This window comes from Neoarius graeffei, chromosome 18 (genome assembly GCF_027579695.1).
Source record: "Neoarius graeffei isolate fNeoGra1 chromosome 18, fNeoGra1.pri, whole genome shotgun sequence".
NCBI lineage: Eukaryota > Metazoa > Chordata > Actinopteri > Siluriformes > Ariidae > Neoarius > Neoarius graeffei.
This window is the reverse complement of record NC_083586.1, coordinates 45,185,158-45,210,054: the sequence shown is the minus strand read 5'-3', so window position 1 is coordinate 45,210,054 and position 24,897 is coordinate 45,185,158. Positions and strand designations below refer to the sequence as shown.

General features: G+C 43.9%; 1 protein-coding gene across 5 annotated transcripts in view; it reads right to left on the bottom strand.

The window, feature by feature from the left end:
* serhl (serine hydrolase like) overlaps nt 1-24,669 on the bottom strand; it is a 37,892-nt gene extending 13,223 nt beyond the window's left edge. Inside the window, exons 1-12 of one of the 5 annotated variants that reach the window (XM_060898898.1) lie at nt 24,625-24,669; nt 24,489-24,521; nt 24,342-24,400; nt 24,113-24,256; nt 13,137-13,250; nt 12,880-12,921; nt 3,889-3,908; nt 3,516-3,590; nt 2,419-2,528; nt 2,250-2,329; nt 1,804-1,838; nt 1,420-1,496 (exon numbers count right to left, since the gene is read on the bottom strand). In XM_060898898.1, coding sequence (XP_060754881.1) covers nt 1,420-1,496; nt 1,804-1,838; nt 2,250-2,329; nt 2,419-2,528; nt 3,516-3,590; nt 3,889-3,908; nt 12,880-12,921; nt 13,137-13,250; nt 24,113-24,256; nt 24,342-24,399 — 755 coding nt within the window. In that variant the 5' untranslated portion in view covers nt 24,400; nt 24,489-24,521; nt 24,625-24,669. The other 4 variants (XM_060898899.1, XM_060898897.1, XR_009650555.1 and 1 more) reach the window with 4 other exon arrangements.
* Nucleotides 24,670-24,897: the final 228 nt, after the last annotated feature.

The window sequence follows — 24,897 nt, the reverse complement described above, 5'->3', positions numbered from 1 at the left end:
ATAAGCAATACTGGACAATGTGCAATATAATGTGCAATATAAAGTGCAATATATTTCCTGCTCCCCCCCCACACACACACACACTTACCCTAACCCCACTTCTCCCCGCCTTTCCCCCCTTCCTCTCTTCCCCATATCTTATTCTTTTATATTTGTATATGTAAATACTTAATTTATTTTAATTTATCTAGAAGTTTTCTCTATTTCTTTTCTCTGTTTATCTGTAATGATGCTGCTGGAATCTTAATTTCCCTGAGGGAACCCTCCCAAACGGATCAATAAAGTTTTATCTAATCTACTCTAATCTTCACGAGTTTTGAGACTTCTCATTAGAATTATATCTCCTCTCTGATTCCTCATCCGATTCCAGTTCTGATCAATGTTTTGGGTAGATCTTCCCTCGGGGAACAAAACTTGGTGGTTTGTTTGCTGACTTTCTTGTTGTAAACAATTTGTTAACAACTTTGTTTATTTTCAGTTCAATTGTGTCTCCTCCCTCAGTTCTCAATGGATTTCAGTTCCGATTGTTTTGCTTGAAAAGAACTAAACCTTCTGCACAAAACTTGGTCATTGTATTGTCAATTTTTGCAAACAAATTAGTAATTAGGTCAACTTAACAAATTTCCTTCTGACTAGAATTGTATCTCCTCTCTCATTTATCATGCAAACTCAGTTCTGATCAATGTTTTGGATAGATCTTCCCTTGGGGAATAAAATGTAGTCCTTGTTGTAAATAATTTGTCGTGGAGGTTGGTCCTCTCTCACATCGTCACATTTCAGTTCTGTTTTGATAGTCATGATTGTTTTGATGGCAGGCCAGATGAGCTACGATGTCCTTGACGTTCTGGTTTTATTTTCCCACCTGACTAGTCGATATCTCTCTATCGGTCACAAGTGAGCGTATTAGTCGATTAGTCGAATCCATAATCTAAAGAATGTTGAAGAAGAGTAAATAAAATTCTGGAGGTTGTTGTTCATTAGTCTTTTTTTTTTTAATATTATCATCTTTTTCCAAATCAATTGTTTGAATTTTTCACTTTTGATTCCTCCAGAGCCCCATTTATGAAGTACCCCTCACTGTAGAACCAGATGTCCAGGGAGTGGTGACATGCTTTATTGCTCTGTGTTGTATAGCATCTCATGGGTTAGGGGTTAGTGGTTCGGCTTATACAAGGAGCTGGATCAGGTCCCGCTCCAGCCTCAGTAATTTTGGTTCTTCAGTGAGGATTCATTCCCATTTATGCCACCACTAATACCCGAGTTGCTGCCACCCAAGCTGCTTAAAAGTATTTTTAAAAATGCATTAATAACACTGCAACAATTTGAAGCTGCTGTTAAACAAGATGGAGCTAAAATACAGTGAAGTCAAGTAAAGTAGTGTGTAAAGTGCAGTTTACAGGGTTAAGGTTTGTGACTCACAACAGCACTAGCACTTTAGTGTTTATCTCAGACTGCATCTGTAGACACTGCTCCAACGTATGCCGCTGAATGTTGGTCTGAAATAAACCAAATTTTTTGTTAAATTTTCAAACAAAACATCTCTCTCTTCCTCTCTGGTATTTTTATTTCATTTTATTTCCAACAATAAATATAGTTTAAATTCTCAATGAGCCATATTGATTTGTTTATTATTTTGGCATTCTAGGTTTTTCTATATTTTAATACATTTGCATGAAAATTACAAATCTGTGTGTCTGCTCTCTGATTTGTTACAATGCTCTTGCTTCATAGTGGTACAGCGAGCCTGTTGTTTTCAGCATCCAAGTCAGAAGAATGTTACTAAAAATAAAAATAGTGACTCACCAGGTTTATTCTGATGTCTCTGGTGAACACCACCCCTTCAAAAGAAAATCACGTAAAAACAGAGTAGATTAAATGAAATACATCTCCATTTTGCTCCATCCATCCCAATATTGTGTTATGACTAATAATAGTTTTTTTTCCTCTGATTTACACACCCAAGGGCACTATATAATGAACAGGAACTAATAACAAAGAGGAACATCTCATGTTTCACTCTAATACAGAGAATATTGAGAAGCAACAACATATTGGATATGAGAAAGAAGAATTTTATAGTAATTTGTGGCATCGTGTTAAAATACCATCTGTGTTTTCACTCACACCTCTGTATCTTTGTCTACAGCAAGACTGTGCAAGCTAGGCTTACTCATAAACCCATTATCTGCATAATCTTGGCACCAATTACCAATATTTGTTCCCTGGAAGTCAAATCATGAAGTTCTAACCTCCATCCACTTCCTGGACTCCTCGTTCTAGAAGAATCTCTACTGACTTGTCTGAGAGAAACTGATTCGCTGCCTTCAGTCTAGAGAAAGAAGCAGAGCCATGAGACAGGGAAGACCATGAAGGTCATCTTTTTACCTAAAGAAGAGATTCTTCTCTAGGATACTTTACCTCTCTTTGGCCGCCTCATAAGTGTAGATCCTTTCTTTTCTGTCAGGTTTTTTTTTTTCATACTCCATCATTTCCTCAATCCCTCTTTTCATGATCCTGCTCATTCTTTTCTGGGGGAAAAACATAGCCAAAAAAATGACCAAGAATTAAGTACGCAAAATTACCAAAAATAAAAATTTGTGGCTCTAATTAATTGATTAAACCAAACAGAAGGCATTTAATAATAAAAACTAGCAATATCATAAATGGACTTTCGACGTCACGGACATCATCATCAGAGTAAAATAAACAGTGTTTAAGAGTCAGTTCAAGTTTTTATAAATTCCCAAGAGAGTGCATCAAGTAAAAATCTTTTACTGGGAAGCTGGACTGTTTGTTTTATGAGATGTTGCTCATCCAAGTAAGCAAGTAGGTAAAATTTAACATCCAATCTGATTCTGTATGGGCAACACGGTGGTGTAGTGGTTAGCACTGTCACCTCACAACAAGAAGGTCCTGGGTTCAAGCCCAGTGGCCGACGGGGGCCTTTCTGTGTGGAGTTTGCATGTTCTCCCTGTGTCTGCGTGGGTTTCCTCCGGGTGCTCCGGTTTCCCCCACAGTCCAAAGATATGCAGGTTAGGCTAATTGGTGACTCTAAATTGACCGTAGGTGTGAATGTGAGTGTGAATGGTTGTTTGTCTCCATGTGTCATCCCTGCAATGACCTGGCGACTTGTCCAGGGTGTACCCCGCCTCTCGCCCGTAGTCAGCTGGGATAGGCTCCAGCTTGCCTGCGACCCTGTACAGGATAAGCGGCTACAGATAATGGATGGATGATTCCATATGTGCTAAGGTTTTTACTTGCACTCTCTTGGGACTTCATAAAAACTTGAACTGACTCTTAAATCACTTGAACACTGCTTATTTTACTCTGATGATGAGATCAGTGACGTCGAAACAGCAGTTTATGATATCGCTAGTTTTCATTATTAAATGTATAACAAAAGTTGTTTTAATTAAGATTAACAAACAGAGAGCATAACGTTAATATGGACTACTGAATTAAATTAAAAACAAATTACTTGTTTCATTTGTTTATCTAGTGTTTTGTGTTTGTACCACATCTACTGGGAGAAATCCATAGGAGTCCAGGAGCACTAATGCCTCCACCATGTTTGGGTACAGTGCACAAAACTAGGGGGAAAAAATAGCTAATTAATCATTTGCATACCACAAAGCACATAACCTCTGCACAGGTTAAAAAAAAAATGTAAATGCTACATAAGAATTTAATCATAATTTTTAAAATAATTCCTTCGCATTATTTGGCTTTTTTTATTATTTTCACTTGACTTTTCTCCTTCTTATTAATAATTATATGCTTATGTTTTAAGTGATTATTTGGGGGGCTTATTTATTATACTTTGAGCTACATTTTTAATGTAGGGAAGATTATAAATAAATAAAGAAACAAACATTTTTATTGCCTTACCATTCCACCTATATTTCCACCTGTAGAGTGAACATAGAAAGTTCTGTGAGATTAGAAGGCAGATCAACAATATCATGATTGAAACGGAGGAAAAGGTCAGACAAAAAAACAAACAAAAAAAGGAGCGCGCACACATACATACCCAGCACCTGGAGAGCAGTTGGGGGTTAAGTGTCTTGCTCAAGCCTTGGATTTTTCCTACCGGTACAGGGAATCAAACCAGCAACCCTTTGGGCCCAAGGCTGTTTCTCTAACCTTTAGGCCATGGCCTAACGCATCTATCACTCATTAAACTCACAGTAAGAATATATGTGTGGTGTCATGATCATAGTGGGCAGCACAGTGGTGCAGTGGTTAGAACTGTTGACTCACAGCAAGGAGGTTCTGGGTTCAAGCCCAGCGACCAACTGGGGCCTTTCTGTGTAGAGTTTGCATGTTCTCCTCATGCCTGTGTGGGTTTCCTCCCACAGTCCAAAGACACACAGATTAGTTCAATTGGTTACTCTAAATTGGCCAGAGATTACACGCCACCAGAAAGGCAGGTTTGGGTCCCTCTGGGCCACTATTGCTGGGTTTCAGTCACATGACTTTTCTTAGCGGTTTTACCGGAAGTGAAATAGCTGGTGGTCTAAACGGCTGCCGTAGTGCAAACAACTAGCGATAACTTAGAGTATGCTCGTAATCTAGAAGCCACTGCTGGCTTTAGATATATTCAGAAGATCGCTATGTGCAATGGAATCGACCCCTACAGTCTGGGAAAGAAGGATTTGTCATACGATCTCAAAAACTACCCTTCAGTCGAGTTCCCCGACATCTCGAACTATCTGGTGTTGTAGACGTCCTTCTACACCGCAAAACAGATGAAAGCGTGGAAGAGTACGGAGGCTTACAACTTTTTTTGTATGTGGCCGGGTAAAGGACCTCGGTATCAAGTCGCTGCCGAATGAATCCTGTATTGTTTTTGCCCGTGTAAGTATGGGGGTTTTTTTTAAGCTTTTCATTTGCGTTTTTACAATGAAGCGCTGCAAGTTGAAGTGTAAACAAACAACAGTTGGCTTGATTCTCACTTGTGTTGGCTCTTATCTCTCAGGCAAATCATTCACAAAGATCATCAGAAACCCCTTTAAAGACCTGGATCTTAGTTAAACAAGACGGAGAAGTGATCACGGTGCATTGTAACTGTATGGCTGGGGAAGAATTTTGTCGCGATCTTCATGCATATGGACTTTGTGAGGAATAAGGAGTAAACAAACAAACAAACAAAACAGCTGGGGATTTTAGCGCTTCAGGACTAAAAAAAAGTACCGTAAAATAACAACACATAGCAAGAAAAGTACTTGGAAAACACTAAGGACATAGCTGAGAGGAAGATACAAGCCTTTCACCACGTGATCACTGCAAACTCGAGCAGGCTTCGACTCGGCTCCCTTTGATTTCAGTCAGAGGTTCAAAAGCCACCTTTCTCGATGTCTTTTTGTGAAATCCTGTGTTCGTTCACCCTTTTTTATTAGTTCACGGGGAACCCTGAAGAAACTTTTATCAGTTTCACGGTTTGATTGATCTGAAACAACCTAAAACAATGCAAGCGTAAGGCATTTTTCATGCAAGCAATGAACCTTCTCCGTACAAACGCTTTGTCAACTGAGCTTTCGTTGACCACCAGCTAAAGTTTTGAATAAATAATGAGGCAGATGTGGCGTCACGTGAAACCCAGCAATAATCACTCAATTCAATTCAGCAAGCTGATGGCTTCCTGGATTGCCGACCCTCAGCTATGAGGATGGCGACAGACAGACAATCATAGTGACAACAACCGATCACCTAAATATCAGGCAGAATATTTCAGTGAGCTTCAAATAATAAATCCTAATGAAGCTACAAGCCACATAGCAATCTGGCCAGGAAAGCTCAGCAGCGCCTCTACTTCCTCCGCAGACTGAAAAGAGCTAGAGCACCAGTCCCTATCATGCAGACCTTCTACCGCGGAACCATCGACAGTATCCTGACCAGCTGCATCACTGTGTGGTATGGCGGCTGTACTGCATCCTGCCGGAAGACTCTGCAGCGTATAGTGAGAGCAGCTGAGATCATCGGTGTCCCCCTACCCTCCCTTCAGGATATTTACAACACACACCTGGCCCGCAGAGCACTCAGCATTGCGAGCGACTCCACCCATCCCAACCACCACTTCTTCAGCCTCCTGCCTTCTGGGAGGAGAATGAGAAGCCTCCAGGTGAGAACCAGCAGACTGAGAGACAGCTTCATCCACCAAGCCGTCAGGATGCTGAACTCCCTCCCAGGCCAGTACCCCCTTCCCTTAATACACAAACCAAATCTCACCAGCCACTTTAACGAACTGTAACGAAATTCAATTGCACTATATAAAAACTGTTTACACTTTAGATATCTGCCATATTTATACTTACACTGAAAATTTTGCTCATACTGCCATATTTATTTATTTAGGGGTTTTTTAGTTAATTACAACACTGTTTACACTTTATACATCTTTTATCTTTGATAGACTTCACTGCTACACTGTTTATATTGTCATATCTGCCATATTTATATTTACACTGAAAAGTCTGCTCATACTGCCATATTTATTTATTTTTATACTGATAATTCTGTTTATATCATGCTATATTGCCCTACTATACTGTCAGACTGCTGTTCCCGTTTACGTTGTTCATTCTGTTTATATCGTCATTCGTCACATTTAAATTTATACCATTAATTCTGTTCACACTGACACATTTGCACTTTCTGGATTGCCACCGTCTTTTCTTAGATAGCTTTAGCTTGTGTGTGTAAATACCCCCCCCAGTTTTTTTTTTTAGATTAGATTCGATTCACTTTATTCATCCCACATCGGGGGAAATTCACGTGTTACAGTAGCAAGAAAATGTCAAACAGATAAATAAAACTGAAATAAAAATTAGACAAACGAAGGATTAAATACAGAGGGCTATTTGCATTATCTACCGTGAAAAAGTATAGAAAAATTGCCTTATTGAGAGGCTCGGAAAAATTGCACACTACAGGTAGACTCTGTATATATACACACACATATATACATAAATAATATATGTAAGTATGCATAAAAATAGTTTAAGGCCTATATTATTGCACATAATAATTGCATCGATGAAAGATGGCAGAGGTAGTAGTGGTGAAGTAGTGCAAATATAACGACAAACAGGTTATTGGTTCTACATTACAAGTTGTGGGTGTTATACAGTCTGACAGCAGTAGGTATGAATGACCTGCGGTACCTCTCCTTCTTACACCATGGGTGTAGCAGTCTACTACTAAAAGAGCTGCTTAAAAGCCCCCACAGCCTCATGTAGGGGGTGAGAGGGGTTATCCATGATTGAGGTCAGCTTGGCTAACATCCTCCTCTCACCCACCTCCTCAATGGAGTCCAGAGGACAGTCCAAGACTGAGCCAGCCCTTCTGACCAGTTTATTAAGTTTCTTCCTGTCCCTCTCTGAACTTCCACAGCCCTAGCAGACCACAGCATAGAAAATCGTTGATGCTACCACGGAGTCATAAAAAGTCCTAAGCAGTGCCCTGCACACACCAAAAGACCTCAGTCTTCTCAAGAGGTGGAGACGACTTTGGCCCTTCTTGTACAGGACATCTGTGTTGTTAGTCCAGTCCAGTTTGTTGTTGAGGTGAACACCCAGGTATTTGTACTCCTCCACAATCTCAATGTCCAAACCCTGGATGTTCACTGGTGCAATTTGAGGAACCATCCTTCTGAAATTGATCACCACCTCCTTTGTCTTGCTGGCGTTGATGTGCAGGTGGTTCAATTTATATCTTGTACCTATATTTTATATTTCATTTTTATTACTGTTTGCACCACGGATAAGAGGGAAACGCAATTTCAATTCTCTGTATGTCCTGCACATATGGCATTATTGACAATAAAGTTGACTTGAACATAAAAATCAAAATCACTTGAACCTGGTGAACTTGTACACCAAATTTCATCAAACTACTACTTTTCGAGTTACATTGAGAACAGACAAACAAACCAAGGCAAAAACATAACCTCCTCCAACAACTTTGGCGGACCTAACGAGTCTCTCTGACATCATAATGTCATAACAGTGCCATATTACATTACATTAATAGCACTGAGCAGATACTCTTATCCAGAGCAACGTACAACATACTGGGGAGCAGTTAGGGGTTTGGTGCCTTGCTCAAGGGCACTTCAGCCATTCCTTCTGCTCCAGGGAATCGAACCAGCAACCTTTTGGTCCCAAAGCTGCTTCTCTAACCATTATTCCATGGCTTCCCAATATCATTTGTATCAGCAGGAATGTGACACCTAATTTTCAACAAAGGTTCAGTCCTTGAAAGAGAAAAAAAGGGTGTTCAAGTGTAAAGATAATTTCCAAACAGATGACAGCATGTTTAAACACTACCTGAAGAAGAAAAATGTGGCAGGTCTCTGCAAGGGGCAGGCAGACATTCACCTCTGATATTCATTTTCCTGCCCCTTTCTAACCCTTATCTCAATTTAATGCAATACAACTGTGCAAAAATGTGCATAGCGTAAATCTATAAAGGACTCCATGTGCTCTCAAGACAAAAAGACACAATAAATCCTTGAAATGAACCATTTCTGACAAAATATATTGCTTGATGGAGTTTATATTAGAGGATAGGACGTGTTAAAGGTAGACTGCCTTTCAGATTTTTCAAGTGCAGGTCATAAAAAGAATTCTCCCTGACGCCCAATTATTTTTGTTTCGTGGACCGAAAGCTACTGAATTCAAATCACAGACTTCCAATTTTTAGTTTTTTTTAATAGAACAATTAATGAATTTAGCACCACGTGGCCCTAAATTCTCCGCTATTTTTTCCTGCTTCACCATGACGCAATACAAGATACGACGTCATGCATCAAGTGGTGGGCTTTCCCTGTTCGCACAAGGCATCGTGGGACACAAATTTGAAACAGGAGAGAAAAATGGAGGACGCGAGGGTGCGAATGAAACGTGAAAGACCAACTACAGTAACGGAAAGCGATAAGAAAAGACGTTATGTTGCAAATGAAAGGAAACGCAGGACCAAACTAATAAATATCGGCGCTCAGCGAGCACCTCGGTGTGATCAGCTGTTCGTTTAGCGACAGAATGATGGAACTGTCAGTGCACGGTCAAGGTAAACCTGTAGATGGCAGTAATGCAACACTGTGGATGCCAGCTGCTGTAAAACCCAAAAGAAGAAGAAGGTGGTAAACGTGCACATGTGCACACAGACTTCTTCTGTCTGCTTGACTGCGCGAAGCGAGCGATTTCATGCACGTTATTTGCTCGGGAATCCGCTCAAATTAAATAACTTCCCAGCCACAGAATGGCCTGGGTTTTCTAAGATATTACAGAAATAAACATACATCACAATGACCAAATTTCAAAGGGAACTAAATTTCACTGATTTTATGAAATCGAAAGGCCGTCTAGCTTTCAGGTGACGATATACTGTAACACTGATACTGTGATCAAATTATGTCACTAGATATGACAGCTGATTTAATGTTCCATTTTTTTAGTATAACTACATCATCTATCACATAGAACATATAATAAGCACCATCTAACTCAGTGTTTCACAGGTTTTTAATGCAACACTGTGCTGTTGGTGGTTTGTTAGCAGATAAATACTATATTTGATGAATACTGTGCATTCGAAAAGTGTGTGTGTATATATATATATATATATATATACACACACTACCGTTCAAAAGTTTGGGGTCACCCAGACAATTTTGTGTTTTCCATGAAAAGTCACACTTTTATTTACCACCATAAGTTGTAAAATGAATAGAAAATATAGTCAAGACATTTTTCTGGCCATTTTGAGCATTTAATCGACCCCACAAATGTGATGCTCCAGAAACTCAATCTGCTCAAAGGAAGGTCAGTTTTATAGCTTCTCTAAAGAGCTAAACTGTTTTCAGCTGTGCTAACATGATTGTACAAGGGTTTTCTAATCATCCATTAGCCTTCTGAGGCAATGAGCAAACACATTGTACCATTAGAACACTGGAGTGAGAGTTGCTGGAAATGGGCCTCTATACACCTATGGAGATATTGCACCAAAAACCAGACATTTGCAGCTAGAATAGTCATTTACCACATTAGCAATGGATAGAGTGGATTTCTGATTAGTTTAAAGTGATCTTCATTGAAAAGAACAGTGCTTTTCTTTCAAAAATAAGGACATTTCAAAGTGACCCCAAACTTTTGAACGGTAGTGTGTGCGAAATGGTGGTCCATCATTCGATCCAAGTATATCCCTGTCCACCTGAAACATCTACGGTTGCAGTCAGAAGTTTACATACACTCCTCATGAGCATGAATGTGACATGACAATATTGGGCTTTTAATGATTTCTTCGAACTGTTCTTTTTCTGGGGCAGAACGATTGTACAACATATATTTAATTTTCAAAAAAAATGGTGCACAAGTTTTAATTTATTTTGGATTTTCTGAAATCAATCAACACAGGGTCCAAAAATATATATCACACCAAATATCTGGTTAAATGTCCCTTAGTAGGTTTCACCTTGACCAAATGCTTTTGGTAGCCATTAACAAGATTCTGGTTGGATATTTGACCACTCTTCTTGGCAGAATCAGTAGAGATCAATTAAATTTGTGTGTTTCCTGATAGAACTTGACTTTTAAGCACAGACAACACATTTTCACTTGGGTTGCAGTGAGGACTTGTTTTAAGCTGCTTTATCAATTTCACAACCAACTTTGATGTATTTGGGGTCACTATCCTGTTGGAACGCCCAACTGTATCCAAGGTTTAAGTACCTAGCTGATAGTCTGAGGTTATGCTGAAGAATTCAGAGGTAGTCCTCCTTCTTTATTGTTCAATTCACTTTGGTTTACTGTGCTTAACATTTGCTTAACAGGTGGTACAGGGTTCTTGAGACCGAATGCTTCATCCAGTGTTGTAGTCGAGTCACTAAACCTCGAGTCCAGTCTCGAGTCCCCAGTGTTCAAGTCCAAGTCATTAAAGAAAAATTCAAGTCGAGTCCACTATTGGTCGCTCAGCAAGCCCCACTATCAACAAGGCAAATAACATGAGAGAAGGTTAACACTCGCTAGTTCATCGGTCGGCAAGCAAGCCCCGCTATCAACATAGCAATGAACATAGCATGTTCCTTACTTCTCTGGGTGTAGCCTTGCCAAATGACAATTGAAGTTCGAGGTTGTCCCCGTCGTCTCTTCAATAGTTCTTCTACATATGGAATACATAGCAGTGCATTTTTTTTCCCACTGCGCGAGAAGTCTGTATAAGCAAAGCGGACAATCCTAGGGGCTTCTCTCCAGGCATTTTAGCGCCATTAACGTTAGTTTGTTCCTGAACATGGCATATGAACAGGTGACTGTGCATTCTCTTGCATGAAATTCATATAGAATTTAATGTACATATAAATATCTTATTCCAAATTATTATGGCATGTTACAAAATATAAAAAAATCCGAGGACTCGTCTCCATTTAACAAGTCTGAATGCAGTTAAATGCATGAGTCCCGAGTCATCAGTGCTCAAGTCCAAGTCAAGTCACGGGTCCTTAAAATTAGGGCATGAGTCCAAGTCCTGGACTCAAGTACTACAATCCTGGCCTCACCTTTACTCCTCCAAGCATACCTCTGGTCATTATAGCCAAACAACTTGGTCTTTGTCTCATTTGATCATAAAACTGTCCTCCAGAAGGCTTTTACTTTGTCCATATGGTCAACAACAAACTTTAGTCAAGCTTGAATCTGTTGATTTTAGAGCAGAGGCTTCTTTTTTGGATGGCAGCCTCACAGTCCATGGCAATGTAAAACTCGCTTGACTGTAGACTGTTCCAGCAGCTTCTAGTTCATGGCAGGATTGTGCCCTGGTAGTTCCTGGGTTACTCCTGACCAACCAAACCAATTTCTTGTCAACTGAGAGTGACAGTTTGGGTCTTCTTCCAGCAAAGTACATAGCCACACCTCCCAATAGATTGTATTTGCCAAACAAGGCAAGGCAAGTTTATTTATATAGCGCATTTCATACACAGTGGCAGTTCAATGTGCTTTACAGAGGTAAAGGCAAAACAGTAAACAATAGAAAATAAAATTACATAAAATAAAGGGGGAAGAAGAGAGAAAAAAATAAGAAGAATTAAACAATAGTAGAAATAAAATAATAAAATGAAGTAAAAGTTCAGTTAAAAAAACAGCAGAATAAAATAGAATAAAAGTTAAGTAAAGTTTAAAACATACAAAGACTGTAAAAGTTAAGTAAAGTTTAAAACATGTAAAGATGATGATATTTATCAGTTAGCAGAAAGCATCTGAAAACAGCTTGGTCTTTAGTCTAGATTTGAAGCTGCCAACAGCAGGAGCATTTTTAATGTCCTCTGGGAGTTGGTTCCATAGTTGTACTGCATAGTAGCTAAAAGCTGCTTCACCACACTTTGTTTTAACAACAGGTTTTACCAGTAAATTTTGCTGCTGCGATCTGGTAGATCTGATTGAGTTAGGCAATCCCTTGATTGGGTTAACAAACCCTTTTTATGTTGGCACAGAGAAGCTCTCAGCTGTAGTCAGTCATGATCACTAACAGGAAGTTAAGAGGCCTTGAACTTGGCAAGTTAAAAGACATTTTGGAACATTCAGTACCACTGAATTAATACTCCGAGTGAGTATGCATGTATACTTTTGACCCTGTTTGTATAATTTCGACCCTGTGTTGATTTCAGAAAATAAGTAAAAACTTATGCACCAAATTCATGGGTTCAAAGAAATCACTGAAAGCCCAGTGTTACCATGATGTTCATGATCATGACGAGTGTATGTAAACTTCTGATCACTATTGTATGTGTAAAAAAGGAGCAAACAGAAATAAGTGGATAATATATGACAGTAATAGTGCAGGATAAGTGAAGGAGTGATGTAGGAAGGAGCACAAACTCCAACTCACCCATACTGTGGCCAATTATGGAGAAGTGTTTCCACTGTAGAGCTGCAAACAGAAACAACACGCACAGACCATCAGTACACACACGCAGGCAACTCGAAATGCGTTCACTATAAACAAACAATCAAACTCATGTATCTTCAGTACAGCGAGCATCACATCACAAGCTAACAGTGTGAGGAAAAAACTAAAGTCGACATAAACGCTAAGGGAAAAGCTCAGATGGGTTCATTAATGAAGCAAACTGAATAAACCCGAACCTTCAATGATGTGTCGCACATCTGTGATATAACTAAGAAACGTGTAGAAAACTCCTGCAGGTCTGTGAGAGGACAAGCCATGACCAGGCAGATCTACAGCCACACACCTCCAATCTGAGAGAGAGAGAGAGAATTAGACAGACAGGCAGGCAGACACAGAAACAAGCCAGATAACCTAAGACAGATAGACAGACAGAAACAGACAGAAAGAGAGAGACAGACACAGAAACAAGCCAAATAACCTAACAGATAGATAGGCAGACAGAAACACACACAGAGAGAGAGAGAGAGAGAGAATTGACAGGCAAGCAGACACAGAAACAAGCCAAATAACCTAACAGATAGATAGGCAGACAGAAACACACACACAGAGAGAGAGAGAGAGAGAGAGAGAGAATTGACAGGCAGGCAGACACAGAAACAAGCCAAATAACCTAACAGATAGATAAGCAGACAAACAGAGAGAGAGATTTAGACAAACACAGAAACAAGCCAAATAACCTAACAGATAGATAGGCAGACAGAAACAGAGAGAGTATTGACAGACAGGCAGGCAGACAGACAGACACAGAAACAAGCCAAATAACCTAACATATACCGTAGACAGACAGACAGAAACAGACAAATAGAGAGAGAGAGAGAGAATTAGACAGACAGGCACAGAAACAAGCCAAATAACTTAACAGATAGATAGGCAGACAGAGAGAGTATTGACAGGCAGGCAGACAGACACAGAAACAAGACAGATAACCTACTAGATAGATAGATTGACAAACAAACAGACAGAAAGAGAGAGTGTATTCAACAGGCAGGCAGGCAGACAGACACAGAAACAAGACAGATAACCTACTAGATAGATAGACAAACAGAAACAAAGAGAGAGAGAATTAGATAGACAGGCAGGCAGACAGACACAGAAACAAGCCAGATAACCTAACAGGGGTGGGTTTCCTGATAGCATTACCCTTTAGGGCTAAAGAGTGAGTTGGGAGACTCTTAAACAACAAACATTGTCTCTGTACGTGGTTTTCCCGAACTCATTCATAAGAAGGAGTCTAAAGAGCAACAGGAAGAAGAGCTTCTTTGCAGTGTGCGTCCTCGATATAGGCATTAGCAGTTACTAAAGGCAATCGTACTGTCATTGCTGAAGGCATTAGTAGTTGCTAAACCCAGTCGATAAGGTCACGTGGTGTTCTTTTAACCAAAATCTAATGAAATATAAAGTATTTAAAATAAGATAATATATAGTATCATATGGAAGCATGGGGCGGCATGGTGGTGTAGTGGTTAGCGCTGTCGCCTCACAACAAGAAGGTCCGGGTTCGAGCCCCATGGCCGGCGAGGGCCTTTCTGTGTGGAGTTTGTATGTTCTCCCCGTGTCCGCGTGGGTTTCCTCCGGGTGCTCCGGTTTCCCCCACAGTCCAAAGACATGCAGGTTAGGTTAACTGGTGACTCTAAATTGACCGTAGGTGTGAATGTGAGTGTGAATGGTTGTCTGTGTCTATGTGTCAGCCCTGTGATGACCTGGCGACTTGTCCAGGGTGTACCCCGCCTTTCGCCTGTAGTCAGCTGGGATAGGCTCCAGCTTGCCTGCGAGCCTGTAGAACAGGATAAAGTGGCTACAGATAATGAGATGAGATATGGAAGCATTACATATATTATGTATAATTAAGTAATGAAACCATTTTACGTTTTTGGCAATTTTTTTTTTATTCCAAGCGTATTTTTAATTAAATGAACGAAATACGAAATAATGAGCAAATAATAAGCTAAATAATTAAGTAAATGTTTTCTCTGTGCTCGCTTATTTCACTGTTACCCCCCGATCATGCAGTCAGGATTATTTCAACTGTTATCCACAATGCCAAGTGGGCAATGTTCTTCAGAGAGAGAGAGAGAGATGTTTTGATTTGTGTGTAATGTGGACCTAAGGAGGTTTAATTGACCTCCTTATATATATATATATATATGTGTGTGTGTCAGGACAAACAGACGAGGACCCAAGAGCGCAGGTTAAACGTTGAGTTTATTGATAGCAGGGGAAAGGGAGTTGGGAGGATATGTGTGTGTGAAGTTCAGTGGCAGGAGGACTGAGAGGCAGGGATAGCTGGTGGGAGCGTGGTGGTGACGTCTGAGGTCTCCCCTCCAAGTACTAACCAGGCCCAACCCTGCTTAGCTTCTGAGATCAGACGGGATCAGGCGTCGTCAGAGTAGTTTGACTGTAAGCTGACAGCACTTGGTATTCAGGCGGTCTCTCAGCGAGCAGCCTCTCAGCAGGCAGACAGGACAGCACAACAGACAGGAGTTTGGGAACAGGCTGAAACACAGAGTCACAGGTCAGGTAGCGAGAATGGGGACAGAAATGCAGGGTCAGATTACCAGGGCTGAAGAGTTGACGGAGTCGATGCCTTGAAGACGATCTGACACTGATGCTTGGGAGGACTGCAGTTTAAATACACACAGAGAAGGCAGCAGGTGATAGGCAACAGCCAATGACAGCCACTGAAAGTCAATGAGAGTCAATGAAGGTAAATTGACAGCAGGTGAGCCTGATAGAGAAGGAGCATGCGGGCGTGGCAGGTAATACTGAGTGGAGAGGAGTGGAATGTTACCTGATGAGAAGAAAACCACAGGTAGGACCATGACAGAACCCCCCCCTCAAGGGACGGCTCCAGAAGTCCCTAGACACAGACCCACCAAGACGGGCGGGAGGAGGGGGAATACTGGTGGAGGGTCAGAATTCCTCTGACCGGTCAGTGTCCATAGCCTCCGCACCATCTTCACTGTCGGAAGACTCGTCATCCAAGGGCCCCCGCCCAGGATTCGGTTCAGAGTCAGACTCGGACACTGGAGCAGGGGTGGCGGCAGGGTCCAGAAGTGGATCCGCCCGGTGAGAACCCCTACGTTGACCCCGTCGGATGGAGGGCTGGTCAGGGTGTAGGCAATGGAAGTCGGCGATGAGGGCCGGATCCAAAATCCTTCCAGCGGGGACCCATGCCCTCTCCTCAGAACCATAACCCTCCCAGTCTACCAAGTATTGGATGCCCCTACCCCTTTGTCGAGAGCGGAGCAGTCGCCGGACCGTGTAGACTGGTCCACCATCAATGAAGCGTGGAGGAGGAGGCGGCGGTGTTACCGGGACCAGGGGGCTCTTGTGCACCGGTTTGAGTTTGGAGACGTGGAAGGTGGGATGTATTTTCATGGTCTTGGGCAGCAGCAGCCAAACTGCCGTTGGACTGATGACCTTCTGTATGGGAAGGGGTCCGATGTAGCGAGGCGCCAATTTGCGTGACTCCACCCGCAGTGGTAGGTCTCGAGCAGACAACCATACCTTCTGGCCAACATGGTAAACGGGTGCAGGGGTCTTCCACCGGTTAGCCCCAATAGCATAGCTGGTACTGGACTTCAGGAGTGCGGTGCGGGCCTGGGCCCACTGCGGCGGCAGCAGCGGGCGTAGGTGAGAGCAGACGGGCAGGTGGCATCTCCCTCCTGGCTGGCAAACAGAGGTGGTTGATATCCATACACACACTGGAAGGGGGAGAGTCTGGTGGCAGAACTGGTGAGGGAGTTGTGGGCATATTCCACCCAGAGCAGATGTTGAGCCCAGGCGTGGGGGTTGCGTGAAGCCACACACCTAAGTGCCTTCTCCAGTTCCTGGTTCATGCGCTCCGTTTGGCCATTTGACTGTGGGTGAAACCCAGATGACAGACAGGCAGTGGCCCCAAGGAGGTGGCAGAATTCTTTCCAGAAACTGGCGGAGAACTGCGGTCCCTGGTCAGACACGATATCCCTGGGCAGGCCGTGGACTCCAAAGACATGTTCTAAGACGACCCGGGCAGTCTCCTTCGCAGTTGGCAGTTTAGGGAGAGGCACAAAGTGGGTCATCTTACTGAAGCGGTCCACAATGGTGAGGATGACCGTATTACCTTCCGACGGAGGAAGACCAGTAACAAAATCCAGGGAGACATGGGACCAGGGACGCATGGGTACTGGCAGGGGCTGGAGTAACCCGGCTGGGGGCTGACTGGGGGATTTGTGCTGGTTGCAAGTGGGGCAGGCTCTCACAAAATCCTGGGTGTCCTTCCTCATCAACGGCCACCAGAACCGCTGAGACAGCAGATGGAGGGCGTGTGTGACCCCGGGGTGACAGGCCAGGCAGGAGTCATGTCCCCATTGAATCACCTGAGACCTCAGACCGGCTGGGACATAGAGACGGTTGGAGGGGCAAGCGCTGGGGCTTGGCTGGTTCCTGATGGCTTCTCGAACCTGCTCCTCGATGTCCCAGGTCAGGGCAGCAACGACACAGGGGCTTGGGAGGATGGGTGTTGATTCCTCCTTGGATGCCTCATCCTTCTGAAACATCCGGGAGAGTGCATCGGGCTTGATGTTGCGGGAGCCAGGATGGTAGGAAAGGACAAAGTTGAATCGGGTGAAGAATAATGACCACCGGCGCTGGCGGGAGTTTAGCCTCCTGGCTGTCCGGATATACTCCAGGTTTTTGTGGTCAGTCCAGACCACAAATGAAACCTTAGACCCCTCCAACCAGTGGCGCCACTCCTCGAGGGCGAGCTTGACAGCCAGTAGCTCGCGGTTGCCGATGTCGTAGTTGCTTTCTGCTGGGGTCAGTCTTCGGGAGTAGAAGGCACAGGGGTGCATTTTGCCATCCTCTGCTGCTTGCTGGGAAAACACAGCCCTGACTCCCACATCCAAAGCATCTACCTCCACCACAAACTGCCGCTCGGCGTCAGGCATCCGGAGGATGGGAGCTGAAGTGAAACGGGCCTTGAGGGTTTCGAAGGCTTTGTCAGCTGCTGCAGTCCATTGAAAAGGCTGTTTGATGCTGGTCAGTGCGGTGAGTGGGGCTGCCACAGTGCTGTAGCCCCGGATGAATCTCCTATAAAAGTTGGCAAACCCCAGGAACTGCTGCAGTTTCTTACGGCTCTCTGGAACCGGCCACGACGTCACTGCCGACACCTTCGCAGGGTCCATTTGAATGCTGCCCTCGGTCACCACATATCCCAGGAACGAGACAGACTGGGCGTGGAACTTGCACTTCTCTGCTTTCACAAACAGCGAGTTTTCAAGCAGGCGGCGCAGGACCAACTGGACATGGTGGGTGTGTTCTGACAGGGTTTTTGAGAAGATCAAAATATCGTCCAAGTAAACGAAAACAAACTTATTGAGCATGTCTCTGAGGATGTCGTTTACCAGGGCCTGGAACACTGCTGGGGCATTGGTGAGACCGAATGGCATGACCAGATATTCATAATGTCTCGTCAGGGTGTTGAATGCAGTCTTCCACTCGTCACCTTCTCTCACTCGCACCAGATGGTAAGCGTTCCGGAGATCTAGCTTGGTGAACACTGTGGCCCCCTGCAGCAGTTCAAAGGCGGAGGAGAGTAGTGGCAGAGGGTAGCGGTTCTTAACTGTAATGTCGTTCAAGCCCCGGTAATCTATGCATGGGCGAAGAGAACCATCCTTCTTTCCCACGAAGAAGAATCCTGCTCCGGCAGGAGAGGACGATGGACGGATTATGCCAGCAGCCAGAGTGTCGTTTATGTAGTCTTCCATGGCCTTTCTTTCCGGGGCTGACAGGGAGTAGAGACGGCCCTTCGGGGGTGCGGTGCCTGGCAGGAGGTCGATGGCGCAGTCGTATGGTCGGTGTGGGGGCAGAGACGTGGCCTTGGACTTGTTGAACACCTCTCTCAGGTTGTGATAGTAAACAGGAACCTTGGATATGTCGGGGGCGGAGCTGGTGGTCTCCTGGTTGGTTGGCAGGACGGCTCCCTTTAAGCAGGTCTGATGGCAGCCCCTTCCCCACTCTCGTATAGTGCCAGTCTTCCAGTCAAGTTGGGGGTTGTGTTGACGGAGCCACGGGTATCCTAGGATGAGTGGTTGGCCGGGTGAGTGTAGGAGGTGGAACTTGATGGACTCCTGGTGGTTTCCTGACAGCAGCAGTATCACGGGGGCTGTGATGTGTGTCACTGTGCCGAGACGACGTCCACCCAGCGCTCGTACCGGAACGGGTGGAGTGAGATGGTGACGGCCCACACCCAGCTGCCGTGCGAACTCTGTATCCATGATGTTTGCTTCGGCTCCAGAGTCCACCAGGGCGGCCAGGGCATGAGTGGTGTCAGGAAGCTGAAGGCGGAGCTGAAGCAGGGGTTTTCGAATGGAGGGAGACTGGGTACATGTCGAGCTCACCAGGATCTCCCCTACACCTGTTGAGTTCTGGCTTTTGCCGGGCAGGTGGTGACACGGTGACCTTCACTTCCGCAGTAGAGGCACAGGTTTGAGGTTAAGTGGCTTTGGGGCGTGACAGACGGGAACTGGGCAGCAGAAGACTCACCCCGAGTGCGGGTGGCAGGTTGACTCGGACGCCCCTTCTCTCGTCTGCGGATCTGGATACGGTGATCGATGCGTACAGCAAGGGCAATGGCCTCGTCGAGTGTCGGGGGTTGCTCATGGGAAACGAGCTCGTCCTTGACGTAGTCCGCCAAACTGTGGAGGAAGGCGTCCACTAGTGCCGCCATGTTCCATGAACTGCGCCTCACCAGGGTACGAAAGTCGATGGAGTAGTCCGCCACTGTCCGGTTGCCCTGACAAATACTCATCAGTGCTCATGATGCCTCTGTTCTTGACGAGCCCAGGTCGAACACCTTTAACATCTCCTCGACGAAGGCACTGAAGGAGGCACAGGCTGGAGTCTGCCGGTCGAACTCTGCTGTCCCCCACAACCGAGCCCGGCCGGTCAGGTGAGTGATGACATACCCCACCTTGGCTCCCTCCGTCGAGAAGGTCCTGGGTTGCAGAGAAAACTGGATACGGCAGCTGGTCAGGAAGGGCCGGACCCGGTTTGGGTCACCATTGAAACGTTCCGGATTACCAATCTTCAGTTCCGGGTCACCGGGAGCTAGAGGCTGTGCCGCCAGGACTGGAGCAACTGGATTTCGAGGGGAAGCCACAGCAGAGGGGCTGGGTGGTGCAGGCAGAGCTGAAGCGGATGGAGTGGTGAGGTTGGTGAGTACTTGCAGGACTTGGGTTAGCTGCTGCTGTTGCTGAAACAGTTGTTGCTGGCCAAGCTGGAGCAGAGATGCAATGTCACCGGACATCCGGTTTATGTCTCCCTCTGTGCGTTCCAGTCGCTGCAGAGCAGTCATTTCGGGCTCAACCCCCATGCTGGTCGGGAAGGGTGCTGGGTCCATGATGGTCAGATCATTCTGTCAGGACAAACAGACGAGGACCCAAGAGCGCAGGTTAAATGTTGAGTTTATTGATAGCAGGGGAAAGGGAGTTGGGAGGATGTGTGTGTGAAGTTCAGTGGCAGGAGGACTGAGAGGCAGGGATGGCTGGTGACGTCTGAGGTCTCCCCTCCAAGTACTAACCAGGCCCGACCCTGCTTAGCTTCTGAGATCAGACAGGATCAGGCGTTGTCAGAGAAGTTTGGCTGTAAGCTGACAGCACTTGGTATTCAGGCGGTCTCTCAGCGAGCAGTCTCTCAGCAGGCAGACAGGACAGCACGACAGACAGGAGTTTGGGAACAGGCTGAAACACAGAGTCACAGGTCAGGTAGCGAGAATGGGGACAGAAATGCAGGGTCAGATTACCAGGGCTGAAGAGTTGACGGAGTCGATGCCTTGAAGATGATCTGACACTGAAGCTTGGGAGGACTGCAGTTTAAATACACACAGAGAAGGCAGCAGGTGATAGGCAACAGCCAATGACAGCCACTGAAAGTCAATGAGAGTCAATGAAGGTAAATTGACAGCAGGTGAGCCTGATAGAGAAGGAGCATGCGGGCGTGGCAGGTAATACTGAGTGGAGAGGAGTGGAATGTTACCTGATGAGAGGAAAACCACAGGTAAGACCATGACATACATACATATATACATACATTATATATATATATATATATATATATATATATATATATATATATATACACACACACACACACAGGGTGTCTCAAAAAAATGTACTCACACTTTGAATGACGAGAAAACCTTTATTTATGAACATAGAGTGAAATGGAATAGCTTCGAATACAGAAGACAAATGTAATTGAAGAATCATGTTCGCAAATGTTCAAATTGATGACCATTATTGTCCAGACAATGCTGATAACGCGCACCAAGGGATTCGCAAACGTCACGAAACAGGTCATTAGGAATATCGCGACATTGTCTTTCAATTTCCAATTTCAATGCATCAATTGTTCTTGGTTTGGTGCGATAATTTCCTGCCATGCTGTGATTAATTAATTACACCTGCAACACAAAAAAGGTAGCATGTTAGGGACAGTTAAAGTGTGAGTACATTTTTCTGAGACACCCTGTATATATATGCGCACACACACACAATGTTAGAGATGCAGAAATGTGTTTCATTTATGATGCTACGCTGTAAAAAATGATTTGTTTTTTAACTTAAAAAAAAGTCAGTGTCCGGGCTGCCATAAAATTTTGAGCTCATTGAAATTCATATAGTAAGTTAAATTGTTCGCCTCATTGTGTTAACTTACTATAATAATTTCAATGAGCTCAAAATTTTATGGCAGCCCGGACACTGACTTTTTTAAAGTTAAAACAACAAATTTTTTACAGTGTAAATTAGTGAATCACTCGCCTAATGGAGTTAAATTTGATTAAAATGTGGCAATGTCAGTGTGACATTCCAATATCCATACATAATTCCATAACATATTAAAAGATACTCAATGTTTTGCATATATTTATTTAATAATTAACTCCATGTACTTGCAATGTACAAGAAAAATAACTGAACACCGGCAGCAGATTCAACACCAGTTTCCCCTGTTGACTGCGAGAGTCTCACAGAGGCGCAGTGTGTTCTGTATATTTGGCTGTGAGGAGTTGCTCTTTGCTTTGAACGAGTGGTTCGGGTCTCTCATAAATTCTGAGCAAACTAAAAGACCACTTGGGCTACGATGTTGTTCGGGAAAACCACGTTAGCTTGACAATGGATCTTAAGAGGTAATTTAAAGACTCTTTTGACCTTAAAGGAGACACGCAGACCCTTTATTTTTAAATACATTTCTGAGTGGATAGTATCTCCATCCTTGACTCTTGTATGCTGCATAAATGGGAATAAAAAATATATATTTTTGAGAGTTAAAATCAACCACAAAGTTGGTATTCGAGCTGGCCCGCTGAGCCAGCCAGCCCTGAGTGCGTGACATCACAGCGGGAACTGGTTTTAAGGCCGAGGCCTTTGACAGCTATAGACCAAAGCTTTATGGTGAAAGTAAGAAATAGCGTTACTGACTCGCTCAACTAAGACTGATTTGACTTCATTGATTGTGGGTTGACTCTCATTAAAACAGGATGGGTGTTATAACTTATGCAACACACATATACATGCATGCATTTTCACTGATAAAATGTAAAAGGCTCATTAAATAATCAGATGAACTGAGACAATCACATTCTGAAGCAAATTAAATAATCTCATACCGGGAACTTAAACACACAATACAAGTTACATGGATTAATCTAAATGCAGGTAAACAACATGTTTTTGTTGTCTTTTTACCGAAATGAGAGTCGGAGCTTACCCATCTGTGTTCTCGCTTCTTGAAGGCCGACCTTGTGGCCGATTGTTTTGAAACAATCTGACTTTCAGTTGTTCATTCAGTTCTCCGTTCATTTGCTTCTTTCACGTAAGGACAAGATGGCAGCAATATCCAGTTTAGAAATAAGACGGCTGGTCCACTCATTCTCTCCATATTGAGTACTCCGCCATTACTGCTCAGCTCAGGCAAATACTAAAACCCGGGACGGAACGGGACGGAACGGGATGTCACCGGTTTTAGCAACAACTGCGGGGAGGTCACTGCCCGAGTGATATGTCGCGTCCTGTCCCGTTCCGTCCCAGGTTTTAGCAACAACCCTCAACTCACGCTCCAGGAGGACTGGTGCAACTAAACTCACTTTCCTTCTAAAATAAATAAATAAAAAGAAAGACTTTCCTTTTCTTGTAGTTTTCTTTAATTGTTGGTACTGCACCCTCTTTCAATACGGGCTTATAGCCAACGCTCCTCAACAGATCAGGGGTCTTGTACAAGTCTTCAGCAAAATGTGCAGAGCAGAGGAGAGACCACTTCATAGCCGCCCAACGTGCCCGTGAACTTCTCGCAAAACGCGTCCAAATCTTTGTGGTTTGAACATTCTTGGGCCATGAATGCAACGTAAATCCACCTTCTGTCATGTTGCTGCACCGGCCAGCAACACATCTACGTGGCATGGCGATAAATTAGCTCAAAATGGAGGACCGGAGTTGCAGTCAGCTCTGTGTTTTAGTATAGCGGAAATGGCAATGAGACCGATAGACTTCCTGCTGTGACGTTATGGACATCAAAGTCATTCACTCAGACCGCTACCTATATGAATTACTTTAATCGTAAAAATGACTATATTAGATTTATTGTTAACACTTAAAACTATTCCTGTGCCATTCTTGAGGTCTCAAGGCATTTATAAACAAAAAAGGCCATGGTTCTGTGTGTCTCCTTTAAGAGGCTTTCGGGAAACCCACCATAGATAGATAGACAGAGAGAGAGAGAGGAGGTGAGGGGCCAGTGGAATTTATCAGGCAGGCAAACAAACAGACAGGTAAAGATAGATACACAGAAGACAGCAAAATGCACAGATAGGGACAGACAGACCAACAGATGGACAGAAACAAGAAAAAAGAAATAGACAGATAAGCACACAACCTGATAGAAACCAGATGTACAGAAGTAGAGAAAGATACAGAAATAAATAGAAACAGATAGACAGACAAAGGGGCGGGCCCACACAGACTGATAGTGACAGACATGCAGACGGACGGACAACTAGAGAAGGAAGGAAGGAACTCCATACATTATATACGCTTCGTACAGTTATCTGATAAACAATGTCTTATTCTGAGTCATAAATGGAAATGTGAGAAGGTGATGGAAGAAGTTACTGCACCAGCAGGCAGCAGTGGGATGAGAGTGTTAAAGGAGCCGCTGTTGTCGGACCAGCCGTGCAGGCAGAGCACAGGACGCCCGTGATCAGGACCCCAGACTCGGGCTCTCATCTCCCCCCAGGGCACGGACACCCTGACCTCAGACACTGCAAGAACACCTCCAGTTACACTTCAGACTGCAACACACTGGGTGTGAGTGGGTGTGTTAGGAACTGACATTATTTCTCTCACCTGTTTGTTTCATTGTTGCCATTGCCAAATGTCTGACACTTTTCAGTGTCTGAATCATCCTACACACACACAATACCACAGTTACACACCTGTCATGTGCAATTAAACTTGTACTGAAATCATTAAATTTGTACTGAAACTGCTCACTTTAAGAAGTCTCTCTACAGTGAAAGGTTTATCCTGACTCAGACAGGGACAGTCATCAACACACACACAGAAATACACAAAATTCAGAGTAAAAGCTTATAAACTAGGTGAAAGGGGAAAAACAAGCCAAACTGACCTGGAAAGTCACACCACCGGATGAAAAGGGACAGCTTGAGTGAAGTCAGAAATCATAACCCCAACACATTCTAACACAAAAGTCACCCGGTTTATTTCTAATGCTGAACTAAATTGTATTGTGTATCATATAAAATGAACTAAACTGTACTAAATACAGCAGTATGTTAAAATCTCATCTCATCTCATTATCTGTAGCCGCTTTATCCTGTTCTACAGAGTCGCAGGCAAGCTGGAGCCTATCCCAGCTGACTACGGGCGAAAGGCGGGGTAC